Raw genomic sequence first — 18,711 nt, 5'->3', positions numbered from 1 at the left:
AAGACCTAAGCGCAACACATGTCATTCTGTCTATATACCTTGCACCTCCATTACATCACGCGTGTTTAATCTTTTGATATTTTGATGTTTATTTGTTGATATTGGCTGGTCACGTGTTCTTGGAGGTGCATGTATAAAAGAAATGGGGACCGACTGCTTCATTCCACAGTCCTTGACAAAAGCCGGACCCCGGCCGAAACGTCGGATAAAAGTTTACTGTTTTTCTACCGTCTGTCATCTCCTTTATGTTTATGCCCTACCGGACCCATATATATATATATATATATATATATATATATATATATATATATATATATATATATATATATATATATATATATATATATATATATATTGTTACGGACGACAAGGAAGAAGATACGGGCAGTGGCGCGGGCAGGAGCGCTCGCGCTAGGCCCGTGGACATTCATTAAACGTCATCTACCATCGTCATCGGTCATGTTCTGTCTCCTGTCTTCATCGGCTTGCCACTTCGTAACATTTGGTTGGAGGTGCGGCGTACGGCATCCCCATCCTCCCCTTGGAGCATCGGCGCCATCTTCAAGCCGGGACCATCACCGAGGGCCCAGGGGCATCGCCGAGCAGCTTCGCCCCAGCCCTTCAAGCCCAGACCTGTACAACTACCACCGCCCAGCCCCCAGCCCAGACCTGAAAACAAGGAGAACAGACATACCGATCAGAACCGAGATGAAGGACCCGAAAGACCCGAATGACCCGAAGGAACCGATGGACACGAACATGCAACCCCCGCCCAAGCTGCCCGACGTGACCTCGAGCCATCGGTCCCATGGACTCTGGTGACGGATGGTTGACAGCTCCAAGGGAGGCGGATCACCCACGCATCAGACATCGTACCGGCAAGCCGTTCTATTCTTCCTTCTTCCTTTTCTTCTTCAAGCATCCAGACACGCCCATCATCATGCCATGAAATCATTAACATCGCTAAACTTCCTCGTCCACGATCGGGACGATCACTCGGTGGCCTCGGGTCATGTTACGGACTGCAAGGAAGAAGAAGCGGGCAGTGGCGCGGGCAGGAGCGCTCGCGCTAGGCCCGCGAACATTCAATAAACGTCATCTATCATCGTCATCGGTCATGTTCTGTCTCCTGTCTTCATCGGCTTGCCGCTTCGTAACAATATACCGAGTGTCCCAGCTAACTTGAACCAAGGGGTACAAAATAATATATTTGAGGTAGGTCAGTAAAACCAATTGCGTACAACTGCCAGCCTCCTTGCGCACTACAGGCAATTTTTCGTTTTGCAATTACTTAATTAGCTAATTATGTTAATTTCTCTAATTTATTAAATATCGACATTAGACCAAAAATGTGAATTGAAAAGTTGTAGAGCACCTTCAGAAACCCCCATTTCATTAATTACGATAAAGAAAGTCTCACGCGTATCTTTTTTTCCGGGCTCAGAAGAAAGCCCGCGAAATACAAATAATACCACTTGACTAGTGCGTTTGTGCGCCGCGATTGTGGTGCTCTCAGTCGTGGTTTGAGCGAACTAATTAGCTGCGGCCGTGTCTTCTTGGCTCCGTTAAAGCGGCACGCCGATATGCCTGCGATGGCTTCTTCGCCCGCGTCAGACAGCCGGCCCACGTGACGGTGCAGTAGCAGCGAGAGCGGCGAGCCGACACCACCAAGATTCTAACAAGGCCTCCTTCTCTCCCATCAGTGAACGTCACGACAAACGGATGAGCGATAAGGTATCAGCCACTGAATCTGGGCATACATGCTTGGATAAAGGGGCGAGATGACATCATGTGACTCGACTAAAATTAGCGCTGCACCTTCATTTGCCGGTTCTTTATCGTCATCCGCCTGTCGTGATGTAGGCTGCTGCGGTGCGCAGGTCTGGCCAAAATCGCGGTGACGACGGGTGAGCTCGAGCTCGCTCGAACCATCGCCAACATTTCTGCCTGCCGCTGCAACAGGACCATCGGGTCACGGCCGCAGCTGATTTTGTTCGCTCAAACCACGACTGAGAGCACCACAATCGCGGCGCACAAATGCGCTAGTCACGTGATATTATTTGTATTTCGCGGGCTTTCTTCTCAGTCCGGAAAAAAAGATACACGTGAGACTTTCTTTATCGCAATTAATGGAATGAGGGTTTATGAAGGTGCTCTGCAACTTTCCAATTCACATTTTTGGTCTAAAGCCGATATTTAATAAATTAGAGAAATTAACATACTTAGCTAATCAAGTAATTATAAAACAAAAAGTTGCCTGTAGTGTGCAAACAGGCTGGCAGTTGTATGCAATGGGTTTCACTGACCTACCTCAAATATATTATTTTGGTTCAAGTTAGCTGGTACACCCGGTATATATATATATATATATATATATATATATATATATATATATATATATATATATGTATATATATGTGATTACGCGCATTCAGCATGGGCTACAATGAGCGCGTGTCTTTTTTTCGCGCGCCAGTTCTTTCCATAGCTCACACGGTTAAATTGATTTATTCAGATCGGATAAATTCACACGTTATGAGAGAGTGCCGCCAAAAGACGAGGAGCGACAACTCGATGTTTCTGTGTGTCCTCATTAAGTTTTTGTCACCACCTTTATACCCCTCCACGTTTTCTCACTTTGACACGATGATGTGATGTCTGGTTTGATGCAGACAGGCGTAGAGTAGTCCCCAAACACAACCAGCGATACAGAGCAGTCGGTGTTAAAGAGCTTTCATTGCTATTGAATAGCTAACACACTGTAGCTCAGGGCCATTGTGTGTTTACGCGTACCCTAAAGACAAGGTACACCGTCTGAAGCGAAAAATTCATACCTGGCGAATGGCTCGCACGCCAGGACAAGTCCTTCGAGACGAATGAGAAATCCAACGTCGCAGCTGGCCACCATGTTCTCAATCTTGAAGTTCAGAAAGTGTGCCTGCAAAGGCGCCATTATGCGCGGATAAGCCAGTGCTCGCCACGAAAATGCAGGTGTACACCTGCCGCAGAATGAATGGTCATAAAACTCTTGAGGCCTGAAAACGGCACCAACGCTGATCGAGGTGTGATTAGCAGGAACTGGCTGAAGCGGCATATGCTTGTGCTAGGAAAAACTGTTTGCACGTCGCTGGTCTCTTCAAGTAGTGTGGAATAAAACCGCGATTTTCGTCGACTGTATATACATCGTCATCAGGCAGCACTGTGCACATCTGACTCGTTTTCCGACGTCACCGCTTAAGCTTTAATCGTTAACACGGGAACACGACACCAGAGAGTGAGGCCTGTTGTGCCGTTTTCCCAACTTGCCAGCCGCATTGCAAACATGAGATTTATGGTGACAAACATGAAGAGCAGCTATTTTAACTGTACTACCGCTGATTATGTTAGAAGCGCCTCGTCTCACTCATTTATTTGTCTTAGTTTTTTTTTATTGTACTAGTCCTTTTCTTGCTCAAAATGTGGTCTTCTTTTATTCTACCACAGCCCAATCAGTTGGAGTCTGTGGGCTTTTCCTGTTCATGCCGGCCCCTCAAGAGAATATTGATGCGAAATTTTGAAATCTTCATTTTGTTATTTTCAATAGCCGACGTCATTCGAGGTTATCACTTTGATTGTAGCGCATGCAACTATCTTATCCTCTTTGTTCGTGCTGGCTGCTCCGAAAGGCGGCCTTAGCATTTTCGTTGTAGTGTGAGATGCGCCGAGATGATTATCGAATGATTCTAAGGCGTGCATGTAATTTCACAAACGCTGCACTATGGTTAGTGACTTTGTTTTCCTTTCCGCTGAGCCTTGGCTCTTTGCATTGCGCTCTTCACGCAGCTTTTACTGACTGTCGTCCCTTCATTGTCGCGCTTCCATGCGGTGTTTGTAATGCCTTCTTCACTCTACTATACGACACAACGCAGACAATACAGCTACAGTGGATGCGTGGGAGTCCCTCCTGCATACCACCGAGCTCGCCCAACAGCGCCAGCTCATTTTGCGCGCATTGGAGGCCGCAGAGTCCCAAGGGTTCCCTGCTGACCTTTTCTAAGCAGTGCAACCAGTCTTTCGGCTGGTTCCCCTTCTTTGGGAGTAAATAAAGAGTTTATCATCATCATAATATACTGGTTATGCACTGTTACGACGCGGATACTCGTTATTCCCCGTCCTGCACTTTCATCAGGGCACCCAGCGTGCAGACGAAAGGACAGCTTTTGTGTGCTGTGTGCGCCTAAGACAGTAAGCCGCCAGCGCCGGCACTTCTAGTTCGAAAGAAGGGCGTGGCTGGTGACCGTTTAAAAACGCACCGCACCGAGAGGAACAAATGCTCCAGACATAGACAGGAAATACATGGTTTCGCTTATGGTGCCCAATATGTTCTCAGCAAAATAAGTCAAATATCTGGTGTAATCGGTCGTTTAAAATATATCCTTCCCACACGCATCAAACTTTTGCTTTATAATTCACTCTTTCAATCACACTTGAACTATTGTCAGTTAGTATGGGGAAACACAACATCCACTAATATAGAACACATCCACCTCTTACAGAAAAAGTATCTCCGACACACATATAATGCTTCTTATACTGCTTCAACATCCACTTTCTTAAGAACTCCGGTGTAATTCCAGCTTACAATTTATATAAATATCGCTTAAGTCATATGTATAAAAAAGAAACCCATAGGAATGTCAACAATCTACGTAACCTATCTCAATTACAGGACAACACTCAAAGCTACGTCACGAGACATTTTGAAAACTGGTCAGTACCCACGTCACGTTCGAATTACGGGAAACAGAGTCTTAAGTACATAATACCATCACTTTTAAATTATTATAATTCAATTCGTTTTGATCTTTTCACGGCATCCTGCAAAGACCTCCGGGAGATGTTTTCGATTTCTATGTAATATTGTCTAACCCTGCTGATGTTTTTTGTTTGCTTTTGTAATAATGCGTTTCTATGTTGTTTTCATTTAAACATTAACTAATGATTACTATGTTTACATAATATTAAATATGTACCTGTATACTTGTTTTAATGAAGAGTATGTGTGCATATGTGATGCTGCCATGCTGCCGAAAGAAAAGAAGGGATTGTGGACCCGTCAAGCTGTCCATGGACAGCTTTTTTTCTACAATCCCCCCATCTGTATTTGATGGCAAATAAAGATTTCATTCATTCATTCATATCCCTAAATCCCAAAGTGACTCAAGCTATGTGAGACGCCGTAGTGGAGAGCTCCGTAAATTTCCCACCTGGGTTTCTACAACGTGCTCTAACATCGTATAGGACTGGAACGCTTTGCTTTTCGCCTTCGTCGAAAAGCGGCCGCCGCGGCCTGGATTTAATCCAGCATTCTTGGGCGCAGCAGTCGAGTGCGTAACCATTGCTCATCTCAGAGGCGCAGACAGAGAAAGAGAACCGCGCCCACTTCTGTGCTAGTGACCCCAACTGCAAGCTCGTGTTGTTCATCTTAGCGAAGTGTAGATAGTGGTGGTGATTATGGGATATTTTGGGGAATGGATACTGGTCGCGTCTTATGTTGGCCATCTTTGCGGCATCACTCTTGGCAACGAGGTGGTGGGGGAAAGAGATTTAGGGGTGAGGAAGGGATGCGGTGGAAGGAGCTGGCTGACGCCACCTTTCGTCGCACGTGGCACTATAGGCCCAAGCAGGCCTACAGGATACAACTGAGTCCGGACTGCCCCTGATTTTTCTGAAAGAGCCGGTGAGCAGGAAGTGGGTTTCGAGTCGGGAAAAGCAATTGCACTTCCGTATCGACAGGGAGTCCAAAATTCAGGTAGCCAGCCAGAAGGTTCTGGCGTGGCTAGCAGAGACTGGACACACAAGAAGCAAGTGCCAGAGTGTGCCAGTGTTACCGTAATAGGGGCAGGCTGGGCTGGTAACTCGGCCGCAGGCGTACATGCGAGGCGTCCACGTACAGCCTATAGGCAAGCACTTGAAGAGGGATTTGTTCCTCCGGGGAAGTTTGTCGCAGAGCTGCTGGAGATGTTTTCTCAAGAAGCGTTTTCCTACGCACGGTAACGCTTAACGGTTTCGTTGAATGCGCACGACGCTCGCGAAAAAAACGAAGAGCGTGAACACTGCGGCGCAATTCGCGCTTCCATTAATCGACTGAAATTGGTCCTCAGAATGCTGGGACAATGTAGTTAGGAGACGTTCTCGCGCCAATAAGGGCAGAAACGTGCCGAGACTCGGTCGCGTCCGTTCGGCGTTTCTGCACTGCCCTGTACCCATCCTTGCCTTCAATAAACCACCATGCAGAAGGGGGGAGAAGGAATATAGGCCAGACTACAGCACAGAAATGAAGTGCAGATGTAATCAAAACGCTTTTGTTCCAATTTTGCTTTCTGCCATGGGGCTTCTCTGACAGTACCTTTACGTCTAGTGTGGCTTTAATGGTGAATGAACGACGCTGGAAGAATGAAAACGCCCTTACGTCAAATCCCAACTTCTGCACGATTCGAGCGAATTTCCTGGTTGCCAGCTTGATCTCCAGTGCACTGCAAAGAGAAACGCGGCACACAGTTTGCTCCATTGCATTCAATAGGCAAGTATTTCATGCATGCATGCCATCAAGACACTTTTCAGAAATACGTATTTCAGGAAGAGGTTAGGCTTTGATATTCAGGTCTCCGGAAAACCCGAACATTGAATTTTGGGCGCATCCAGGCTATGGTGGCCAGAAGGGGGCAGTGCGACGGGCGACGTATCCGCGCCTTGTGAGAGGGAGGCGCGATCCGCGATGAAATTTTCCGGCGCCGCAATAGGCGCTGCAGCGCTTTGGTGTGCATGGAGCACCAGCCGTTTCCGCGCGATCGAGCGCAGCAGCGCGGGTCCGGGCGAGGTCTGGGACGCTTGTTTGCACGTGGACCGCGAACGATTCGGTGCTGGGAGTCGCACAGTGATCCTTTTGAGGTGCAAAGTGGGTGATTTTGTGCTGATCCTCTGTTATGCAGTAGATAACGCTGGGCGCACTCAAGGCGCAAAAGCGCGAACATGTTTTGTACCCGGGCGCAGTAGCGAGTACAGAGCGCGCAAAGCCGAAACCCCCTTTTCAGACCACCTAAAGATGCAGCTTAACGCGAACTGGGGTTGCGAAATAACGTGCTGACAAGGAGCTGACGACTAATTGTGTTTCGTTTGCGAACACATGGCATATGCTAAGTCAGGACAACTTTTTCGATAGAGAATACTCAGGAAAAATCTTCACCCAAGACCTGCGCAGTTTCTCGTAATATCATCTGCCCTAGTTTCTATAACCTTGCCCGTCCAGAAAAACAGAATAATATTCAAGCCAAACTTAAATGTTGCGCTATGCCTTTGCTGATCAACAGCTGAGAATAATATTTTATTACGCAGGACTTGTTTATATTTGAGGACATGCTAGGAGCATTGTGATGCTGGCTCTCTTATTCAGTTGTGCCTCAGTTCATGCCACAATTATGTGGGTGAAACAAGTGATAGCCAGCTTATATTTGACATGGCAGGATGTGTGACAAAGAGGTTTAGCAGCACAATTTCTTGCCAGAATTGTGATTCTGGCCTCAAAGTCACCCGAGCAGCAGCTGAATGCAATTAAGATCCCTGTGCCGCAACACTTTGATAGGGGAGGCTTATTTTACAGCGAAAACAGAAGTTCCAGGGATGCTGACTCATGGATTTTTTTTTGTATGCGGTCGGGCAATTATGGAGAACGAAATGTGTGGAATCACGAGGGGACATGCACGCCCCATCAGAGGGGGAAAAATAGAAGACAAGCTAACGAGGCAACGAAGAAACAAATTTTTCCCACAAATCCCCTTCCCGCAAACTTTTGTTTTTGCTGCACCATAGAACTATGCTGGCTGACGTTATTAAAGCAGTAGGGGACGCATTCACATTTTTGTTAAAAAAAAAAAACATTTTATGCTTTCAGTGTGCATGATTTTGCGCAGTTTCTCAGCAGTAAAACAAACTCCACCAAGCGGGATGCGCGATCTTCATTGTAAAGAGGTTACTGCAAAATATATGCTGTTTGCGGTGCTAACTATGGATTCCTTTTTTTTTTTACTCTTTGAATAAAGGGCAAAGCTTAAAAATTACGCAAGAAACATTTCTAGTTAAACATAGTGAATTCGAAGCAGAGCCATTAATTCGTTGTCTGAAGTCTGCATTTGTATATTGTATTAATAAAATAACCGTCATTTATGCTCTCGTGGACATTTTGTGAGAATGATTTCGTTGCCTTGTAATGAAGTGTTTCCTTTCGTCGTGTGGACTTATCCAGCGAATGCAGTGATGGAAAATATTAAGTGCATGATATGATATATGCGCCAGAACAACCACAAGTGTACCTATTGTGTATGAGCTACAGCTTCCAAGTAACGTAGCCATAAACGGCATGTTGCTGGCGCATGCAGCCCGACGAATAGACTTGTTAGCGTCTCGTAGCGCGCTGAGAACTAATTTGCTAGTACGTCTTTTTTTTTCTGTGGCCACTCATTATAATTGCCGCGGCTGCAGCCGAACTCAAAAGCTCAGAGTTCCGAATTATCCGTGTTCGTTGTACATGTTGAGTTGCGCTATCAAGCCTTTAGCGAAAGCCAAACGCGTACAGAGTGAATATTCTGATATGCGTTCCATTAATGCCTGCTTTTCCTAATCGCCTCTTGCGCGCACTCATGGAGAAAACAATGCATCTTTTCATCTCCAATCTGCATACATTTCGTCATGTTGGCATCGCGCATCAGAATAAAAATTCACACTACGCAAAATTCACGCGACACGCGTGCCTGACTGTGCCGCCCCCTCCAACAGCCGCGACGGCTGCACAGGCTGCACACCAGTTGCAAGTAGCGCCATCTATAGGCTTCATCGCTCCCCTGTGCGCCTCGCCGGCTCCTGTCCGTCACACTGCCCCCTTCTAGCCACCATATCCAGGCGGCTTCATTTTTCAGTGACTACTCTTGCAAGGAGCTTCGAGGGGGCGCTTCAGCTGCGCTGTTCCGCATTGCTAACAGTACTTCATCTCTCTGCCTCTCTCTCTCTCTCTCTCTCTCTATCTATCTTTCTATCTCTCTCGCTATCTTTCTCTCTCACACACACACGCGCACCCATCGCGCAATCATGAAGGTGAATTCGTGATTTTTGAATTAATACCAATAACGGCGCCTTTTTTCGCAGGAATGAAAAAAAAAAACTTCTCAAACGTGCACAGCGGCTCTGACTCGTAGCATCAAACCTGCCGAAATTGTGAAATTACACACCCAACGACATCATGACCAACGTTTCTAGGCTAGAAACTCAGAAAAGACAGATGCCAGTTGTGGTGCGATAATCACCTAGCATCATCTATGCAGCAGAATACCGCATTTAGTTTTAAATGGAATAGAAAACATTTTTCCCAACAAGAAATGCCCTGTCCCTCTTGATTCCTCGTTGCTCGCAGAACACCCTGCCTCGCAGGCCAATGTTTAAAAAAATATTTACTTGCCTCACATGGCGCATACATAGGATTCAAGGATGAGAAATTCCCCTGAATTACTGACAAAAAGCTGCGGGAGATCCTTGTGCACACAGTCATAATCACCTGCAATATATATATATATATATATATATATATATATATATATATATATATATATATATATATATATATATAGTGTTAAGCGGGGATCCAGGCACTGGTAGCGGGCACTGGTAGCGAGCAGGACCGGAGCAGGGGTGGCTTAACTTGCAGTCAGCTAGTCCGCAAAATCACTTTCTCTTCCTCCTTCTCGGTGATCTGCCCAATTAATGGGAACCTCTTCTTTACAATCTTGCCCCCGCAGAAAAGAGGAGCCATCCTGGCGACTCAAGGAGACGAAAGGAATGCGCGATCGTAGTAAGGCTTCAAACGGTCGACGTGAACAATCTCATGCCCACGGCGGCGAAGGTCGGTGGATGAGGCGAGCGGTTCAATTAGGTAATTCACTGGAGAAGTCTGTTGGAGCACTAGGTAGGGTCCGTAGTACTTGGGGCCGGGTGGTGTCGATGGGACCCATCGCCATACGTGAGCACCGGGAGAGAATTGATGCACAGGGTGGCTGCTGTCGCTGTGCGCTTTCTTCTGGGCTTGCTCGTCCGAAGTAAGCGAGCGAGCCAGCTTGCGACATTCTTCAGCGTGCCTGGCAGCTGCTGAAAGTGATGTGTACTCTGACATATCAGGACGGTAGGGGAGGATGGTGTCGATTGGAGACGAAGGTTCACGCCCGTACAGCAGAAAAAATGGTGAGAATCCGGTAGTTGCTTGAACGGCGGTGTTATAGGCATAGGTTACAAATGGGAGAATCTTGTCCCAATCGGAGTGGTCGGAGGCGATGTACTTGGACATCGTGTCACCTAGTGTGCGATTGAAGCGCTCTGTCAGTCCGTTGGTTTGAGGGTGGTACGCGCTGGATGTCCGGTGGGTGGTTTGGCATTCGCGTAGGAGCGCTTCGACAACCTCGGATAGGAAAGGTTTGCCTCGATCACTTAGAAGTTCTCGGGGGGCACCGTGCCGCAGAATGAAATGATGAAGAAGAAAGGACGCGATAGTGGGTCCAGTGGCATCCTGAAGTGCTGCTGTCTCCGCATAGCGAGTAAGGTGATCGACGGCCACGATTACCCAACGATTTCCTGCAGGTGTGTACGGTAGAGGTCCATACAAATCGATGCCAACACGATCGAATGGTCGATATGGGCACGGAAGGTGCTGTAGTGGAGCCGGCTGATGGAGAGGAGGCGGCTTGCGACGTTGGCAATCGATGCACGAACGCACATACTTACTGACGAAGGTATACATACCGCGCCAGTAAAAGCGCTGTCGCAACCGTTCATAAGTCTTAAATACACCCACATGGCCACACTGCGGATCGTTGTGGTGAGATGCGCAGATACCACTTCGGAGGTGGCGAGGTACGACGAGCAGCCACTTACGGCCATCTGGCATATAGTTGCGTCGATAGAGAAGATGGTCACGAAGGGCGCGAGGAGCTGGTGAAAGTGACGAGTTCGTAAGAAGATCGATTATTGATGTAAGCCACGGATCCTTGCGCTGTTCTGATGGCATGTCGTTGATGGACAAAGAAGACAAGGCGGAGCTGGAGGCAGGGGACAACGGAGCGTCAGGCGACACTGGCGAGCGGGATAAAGCGTCTGCGTCGGAGTGCTTACGCCCTGTACGATAGATGACTCGAATATCATACTCTTGTAGTCTAAGCGACCAGCGGGCGAGACGGCCGGTGGGGTCTTTTAGTGAAGACAACCAACATAAAGCGTGGTGGTCCGTAACAACATCAAATGGGCGCCCATACAAGTATGGCCGAAATTTCTGAAGCGCCCAAACAATTGCCAAGCATTCCTTTTCTGTCACCGAGTAGTTGGTCTCGGCCTTGGTCAGCGTTCGACTTGCGTACGCCACAACGTATTCATCAACACCGGGTTTTCGTTGGGCAAGAACAGCGCCGAGGCCGGCGGCGCTGGCATCGGTGTGCACTTCGGTAGGAGCAGCCGGATCGAAATGGCGCAATACGGGGGGGGGAGGTAGGTATCTTGCGCAATTTCGTAAAAGCAGCATCGCAAGCCGGCGACCAGGCAGAAAGATCTTTGTGAGCGCTGAGAAGTAGCGTCAGAGGGGCAATGATGGTCGCAAAGTTCCGAACGAAACGCCTAAAATAGGAGCATAAGCCTATAAAGCTGCGTAATTGCTTGATAGATGTTGGCTTCGGGAACTCAGCGACAGCTCGAAGTTTAGATGGATCAGGGAGGATGCCATCTTTGGACACTAAATGCCCTAAAATAGTGTGTTGGCGAGCGGCAAAATGGCACTTTTTCAGATTGAGCTGTAGACCGGCGTTGCTAAGGCATTGCAAGACGGTTTCAAGGCGAGTTAGGTGGGTCGCGAAGTCGGATGAAAATACAATATCATCCAAGTAGCAGAGACATGTGTGCCACTTCAAACCGCGGAGAATATTGTCCATCATGCGTTCAAATGTGGCGGGCGCATTACACAGGCCAAATGGCATCACGTTGAACTCTTAGAGCCCGTCGGGGGGGACAAAAGCTGCCTTGGGGCGATCGTCCTCAGCCATCGGAACTTGCCAGTAGCCAGAACGTAAATCGATTGAAGAGAAAAATTCCGCTCCATGCAAAGTGTACAGCGCGTCGTCTATGCGTGGTAGCGGATAGACGTCCTTTCGTGTGATTGCATTAAGGCGTCGGTAGTCCACACAGAACCGAATAGACCCGTCTTTCTTCTTGACTAAAACGACCGGGGACGCCCAAGGGCTACTGGAAGGTTGAATTACACCCCTACTGAGCATCTCGTCGACTTGCTCATCAATAATGCGGCGCTCTGAGGCTGATACACGATAAGGGCGTTGGCGTAATGGGGCCTGCGTACCAGTATAGATGTGGTGAGAAACAGTTGACGTACGACCCAAGGATAGCTGCTGGATGTCAAAGGAAGCTTGGAATCGGTTCAGTAAGTCGAGGAGCTTGGCGCGTTGATCTGGAGCGAGAGCACTGTCGATGGCTTTGTCGAAGGTAGCCAGAGGCGGTGAAGGAGACGAGGAACGAGGTGGGCTAAGGGCACTGACGTTGTGGGATATTGTGTCGGCGCAGGTGGAGAAAACCGGTGGGACGGTCACAAAATTTTCTGATCGAACAAGCTCAGCATGCCCAACGCACTCGCCACGTTGCAACGTGAGTGGATAGAACGAATCGTTAGTAATGGCTAGTTCGGTGCGTCCGCTTCGTACACTAAGGACGGCGCAGGGCAGGGAAAGACAGCGTCGCGAGACGAAGAGGGAAGATGGGGTGAAGAGCACTGTACAGTCTTGAAGAGAGGGACAGTTTATAGGCACAATCGCAGCAGATGAAGGCGGGATATCAGTAGCATCCGCAACGTGGCATTTGGCTTCCCCAAGAACGTTAGCGGCAGTCGGTGCGGTGCACAGCGGAAAAAACTCTACTTCGGCACGAGCGCAATGAATTACGGCGCGATTGCGACACAAGAAGTCCCATCCTAAAATAATGTCATGAGAGCAGTCACGGAGAACGATAAAACTGATGACGTAGAGAACGTTCTGAATGGTGACTCGAGCCGTGCAGTTACCGATCGGTTCGATGTGCTGAGCAGTGGCGGTGTGCAATGAAACCCCAGAATATGGCAGAACAACTTTTCGTAACAAACGGCACAGTCTAACGTCAATAACCGACACAGCAGCACCAGTATCTACAAGCGCAAGAGTACAAACATTTTCAATGGTAACTTCTATTAATATATATATATATATAAACATGGTGTCACACAACTTTCCCGATTATCTATTTTATTCCAACAGTTTCGGACGGTGGACCGTCCTTCTTCAAGGTAGAATCGAGAATTATATATATATAGGTATACAGCGGCTGTCTGCTGAGCGCCTCGGGTTTACAATGGGGCCCTCGTCCCTTCCCTGGCGGCAAAGAAATCTTGTATTGTGAGGACACGGGCTCTCCTTGCCTTAGAGATATTCACAGGCATTAACATCAATGCGCAATAATACTACAGAGAAGCAATACACGGAACCTAGCTACTAGTGCTGCAGAACTATCAATAGTACTATCGATACTATCGATAGCTGGGTCACTAACTCATCATCACCATCATCATCACCATCAGCCTGAGTATACCCACTGCAGGGCGAAGGCCTCTCTCATATGTCTCCAATTAACCCGGTTCTGTGCTAGCTGCATCCACTTGACCTCTGCGAACTTCTTAACCTCATCCGCCCTACCTGATTTTCTGCCGCCCCCTGCTATGCTTTCCTTCCATTGGAATCCAGTTTGTTACCCTAAGCGACCATCGATTATCCTCTCTTCGCACTTCATGTCCTGCCAATGCCCATTTCTTCTGAGTTATTTCTCTGACCCACTCTGCACGCTTCCTATCTCTTAATGTTACCCCTACTATTTTTCGTTTCATAGCCCTCTGCGCTGTCCTCAACTTAAGTAGAACCCTCCTGGTTAGCCTCCACGTTTCAGCCCCCTCGGTGAGTACAGGTAAGATGCAACTGTTGTATAGTTTCCTCTTGAGCGATACCGGTAAGGTGCTAGCCAAATGCCCCTATCTAACGATGGCAAGCAAAAAAAACTATTGATAGTACTATTGATAGTACTATTGATAGTACTATCAATGCTACTATCGATGGTACTATCGCTAGTAATATCTATAGTATATCGATAGCGCTGTCGATAGGTTATTTCGGTAGCGCTATCGATAGTACTATCGGTACCGGCTAGTTCTGCATTTGAATTATCTAGACAGCAGAAGGTTCCAAACGAAGCGGCGGCAGGATTCCGAATTCTGCGGATCCTTGAGAGAGAGCAAGAGGAGCCCTCAACTTCGACCTCCAACGCAGAGCGAATGGTTCGCCAGTAACTCGAGTTACATCCACAGGAAATGACGAGCAACCCTTTAGAATTCTGGAGGTCTTGGAAATGCCCCACAACGCTGCTCTCTGAAGTGGCTAGGAAGTGCTTGTGCGTGCCAGCAACGTCGGTACCGGCAGAGCGCATATTCTGAACGGCAGGACAGGCAATTTCAGAAAGGAGGAGCGGGATGAATGGCAAGAAAGTTGACACGCTTGTGTCCCTTCCCCAGAATGCTTGGCTGATAAACGACAACTGTTGAGCTGTTCATTCACAAAGGTGGGGAACTACGCTGCTTTTAATTGATATTTGAATTTTGTGATTTAGGAATAAAAACATCAAGCACTGAATTTCTTGCTTGGGTTTACAGGTCACTTTTTAGTATCAATTTACTGATCCGGCACTTTCATTGCGGAATTAAATTTTTTTATTCACCTATTCTCTATCATAAAAAACACGAAATGAGTACTGCTGATAGTAGTTTATAGCAATTGTTTTAGCAATATCGCTGGCCAAAAACTGCATAACTATTTACAGCACTATCGATTGCGTGAAATCGATACTATCGATTGCACTATCGATTGCGCTATTGATAGATTATCGATAGTGTAATATCGATAGTTTCAAAAAGCTCTCGATAGTCAATTTACCGATAGTTCGGCATCACTACTAGCTACGCTTGGCAAAGGCAGTAAAGAGCTTCGAGAAGTAATAATCGGATGTTCGGCTTCAGAGAGAATGCAGGCACCTGTTGAGTTTCTCCTCCACGTCCCACATTACTGGAAGTGTCGACTGCTATCGTGTCCCCGACACTAGCGTAGATACCCATGGCAGTATTTCGGTATCGGAAACGAAGAGTCGAGGCTCGTCTTCACAAGGATGAGGAAATCAAATCCTTGAACAGCGCATGTACAGGGACTTGAATATTTGGGGGCTGGAATTTAAAAAATTTCTATGCAAAATCTAGTGCCCCATTTAAGCTGAAATAATGTTCACAAAGTAGCAAAATATCGTCTACGTTATCTGATAAGTGATTCAACATCGGTACTTGCCTAGATTTTCCGAAATCGAGAAAAAACTGCTCTCGGCGGCGCGCACAATTTTCGCAGAAGAGAGTAGAAAAGCTATTTTGACATGATGCGTCATCTGTCGGGCAGCGAGGCAAGCGCGCCAACGGCCGGGACGGAGCTTGTCTCACTGCTCGACAGATGACGTATCATGTCAAAATAGCTTTTCGACTCTCTTCTGCGAAAATTGTGCACGCCGCCGAGAGCTGTTTTTTCTCGATTTCGGATAATCTAGGCAAGTACCAATGTTGAATCATTTATCAGATAACGTAGACGATATTTTGCGACTATGTGAACATTATTTCAGCTCGAATGGGGCAGTAGATTTTGCATAGGAATTTTTTTAAATTCCAGCCCCCAAATATTCAAGACCCTGTACAGAGTCCTGAAGCCAAATGATTTTTGTCTCAGCCGCAAAATAAAGCCGTCGCAGCACCACTACAACTAAAGCGCCGTGAAATACTACGATGCAGTTTCTTTCTGTGGTAATAAATCATTTCGCAACATCTTAAATGCCATTCGAGCTTTAGGCTGGCGTGACGGGTCCCTTTCGCGGCAGAGAAGAAACTCTTTTGGCTTCAAGATTTTTGACTAAGACTGAACTTCTGCCCCAACCAACAAATTCGGTGCTTGATGTTTTTATTCTTAAATCACAAAATGCAAATATAGATTTGAAGCCATGCAAATTTAACCGCACACGATGCTGACTAAGGAACGAAGCGCCTGTCGTCAAACAAGCATGCAACGACAGCGGTCAGCCAGCTAAGAATTTCAACACTAAGCAAGATGTATAGCTTGAATCGCCAGATTCGTCTACAGAGATAACACTAACGAACAAAAGAAAAATAACGCAACTAGCTACCTGCCAAAGCGCCCTCGTTGCCGTGAAAATCGCATGTGAAAGCCAAGCGTGAGTGTGGGCGAAAGAACTCGCATCGTCCGAATATGTGGCATAAAACTCGTAATGGCATGGATCGACTGTTGTTACCAACATATCGAAGCTATCTTCGAAGCGCATATGGTTGTACGTGGAATCCAGCTAAAATTAAAATTGCTAATATAATCTTTAAATTCCGAGTAGCGGTTACATGTGGATCATGATACCTCACCGATAAAAAACAAGTCGAGCAAAACTGGAATGACAACAGCGAAGCTTGAGACCAGATTCCAAATACCGAATACCAAACAGTAGTTTTGAATTCGAAGAAATAATTTCTGCTTGGTACAAACGCAAGGAAGAAAGCATTTGGACTACCGTGAAGCCGTTGTAAACACATGAACCTTTCGGTGTCTCGGGAAGGGTTCAAGGAAATGAGAACATTATACAATAAAAACTGGCTTTGCTATCGCACAGGATAATTTCTCTTTTGAATGACCGCTTACTATGGTGGTCTGAAATTGTGAGAGACGCACAAACTGTCACCGCATGGGCGTCAATTAAAGTCGATCGGATCCTGTACAATCCGAGCCATGGAAAAGCGAACCATTCTCTGCCACGTTAAGCACTCTCTTTTTGACATGTGGAGTCGGAAAGCTTGCCTGAGGGTAGCCTGAACAGAAAGCACGGGCGAAAAAAAAGCAACTCGATGGATGTTCTCTCTTTCGGAAAGTGTATATGTACCACCCTGGAATGAAACGGCGCCAAGAGCACTCGTTTGCAAGAGTGTAAAGGTTTGCGGTTGTTCGTCGCCTTCATGTAGCTGTGCTTGTATTAGCAAACGCCGAATCTCTAGAGATTTACTTTCGCTATGAGTCTCCAGGCAGGAAAAGCATTCGGTACACTTTTAGGGTATCAGGCGGTAGAGTAGGCGACCATACCACATATAAAGCCCCACTTCAACCAGGCCGCATGAGCCGTATGGGTAGGAATAACGTGCTCGACCAGGCATCCAAGACTGGAAGGTTCATTCTTATAAAACATTCTAGGTCTCGTCAGAAGCAACATCCCTCATAAGAAGTTGGCCCGCAAATTGTGCCCACTGGAATAGGTGCCATTTCTGATTAAAGAATAACGAAAAAAGAGGTTCAACTTTTCTGAACCAAATGCCGAGCGACAGCTCTATTTTATGACACATGTCTGGTTTCAATGTCTATTTCATTGTTTTCTCTTATATGACAACTACGAACAGATTTAGTGGTCACGGTGGTAAACTCCCGCGGTTTGGATGTTTAATACAGTTTGTAAATTCGTCTTCAAGAAAGGAAAGTCGCAGTATATTTCACACTTCTCGGTGAACACTTGAACCATACCTTAAAGACAGGAAGGAGCAATTCAAGGAAGAAAGATCTTTCAAGATGTAGGGCTCTGAAAAATGCCTTCGGCCCGCTAAAATTGGCGGCCGCGGTCCGCTCTGTGTCTGTAGCTCATCAGATCTGCCGCCCGCTACCACTCCTCCTATCTGGTGTTGGCACCACATCAAGAACGGTATTCGTGTGGAGGTTTCATAGTTGAAAACGAGTGCTTATGTCGTTGAAGGTTAAAGATCTCAAGTGGTCGGAATTATTACTCTGCCCTCCAGTATGGCAACCCTTTGTCTTTTCTCTGACTACTTTGTCCTTTACCTACTAAAAAATAACTATCGAAACCGGTTTTTACCTGGCATTCACTTTGTATAAATTTCTAACCAGAGCAACCCGTCGTTTATAACGCTTAAACAAGTTTATACTGGACCAATATAAGGCTCGAACCGGACGGACGTATAGAGTATGGCGTTCATAACAGACCAGTAATTTTGTTTTTGTTTTTGAATAATCGTCACCGGCGTGGCAAGAACAGTCACCAGCGGGGCTTTGCGGCCTGTTATGAAAAACACCACCAACCGGTCACGCTGAATTTCGAGACTTGGTGTTGCTTATCCATACAGAATGGGAATTCCACACCGGTGATGACTGCTATGAAAACAACACTCACTTGCAGTTTGATTCAGCCCGGCTTATCTGATGCTAATTTTTTCTGATCTCCCCCTTTCTTATTCTCGTTCTTACAACTGTCCTGTTTCCCACCTTCTTCGCTTCTTCCTACTTCCAGGCGGCAAGGGTTAACCTTGTGGGAATGACTACCCTGAGTTATGCCATATGTTATAGTTACGGTGTACGGCTGGCGTGGGCAGGACTTCCTTGCCGATTCCAGTCACATCCCCTTGTTGGGCTCCGTGGTGGGTGGCCGGCACAGCAGTCGAACAATATATATATTTTTTATTAATCACATACTGCGGAC

At 46.9% G+C, this 18,711-nt stretch overlaps 1 protein-coding gene across 1 annotated transcript in view; it reads right to left on the bottom strand.

The window, feature by feature from the left end:
* Nucleotides 1–18,711, bottom strand: part of LOC146187839 (TATA-box-binding protein-like) — a 59,074-nt gene that overhangs the window by 20,425 nt on the left and 19,938 nt on the right. The window contains exons 3-4 of the mRNA XM_084604932.1: nucleotides 6,452–6,515; nucleotides 2,835–2,938 (exon numbers count right to left, since the gene is read on the bottom strand). Coding sequence (XP_084461058.1) covers nucleotides 2,835–2,938; nucleotides 6,452–6,515 — 168 coding nt within the window. The remainder of the gene's footprint in view (nucleotides 1–2,834; nucleotides 2,939–6,451; nucleotides 6,516–18,711) is intronic.

Source organism: Amblyomma maculatum, chromosome 5 (genome assembly GCF_055883805.1).
Source record: "Amblyomma maculatum isolate TAMU_Amacu chromosome 5, ASM5588380v1, whole genome shotgun sequence".
Lineage (NCBI taxonomy): Eukaryota > Metazoa > Arthropoda > Arachnida > Ixodida > Ixodidae > Amblyomma > Amblyomma maculatum.
Note: the sequence above shows the minus strand (reverse complement) of the source record. Positions and strands in the feature narration are given on the sequence as shown.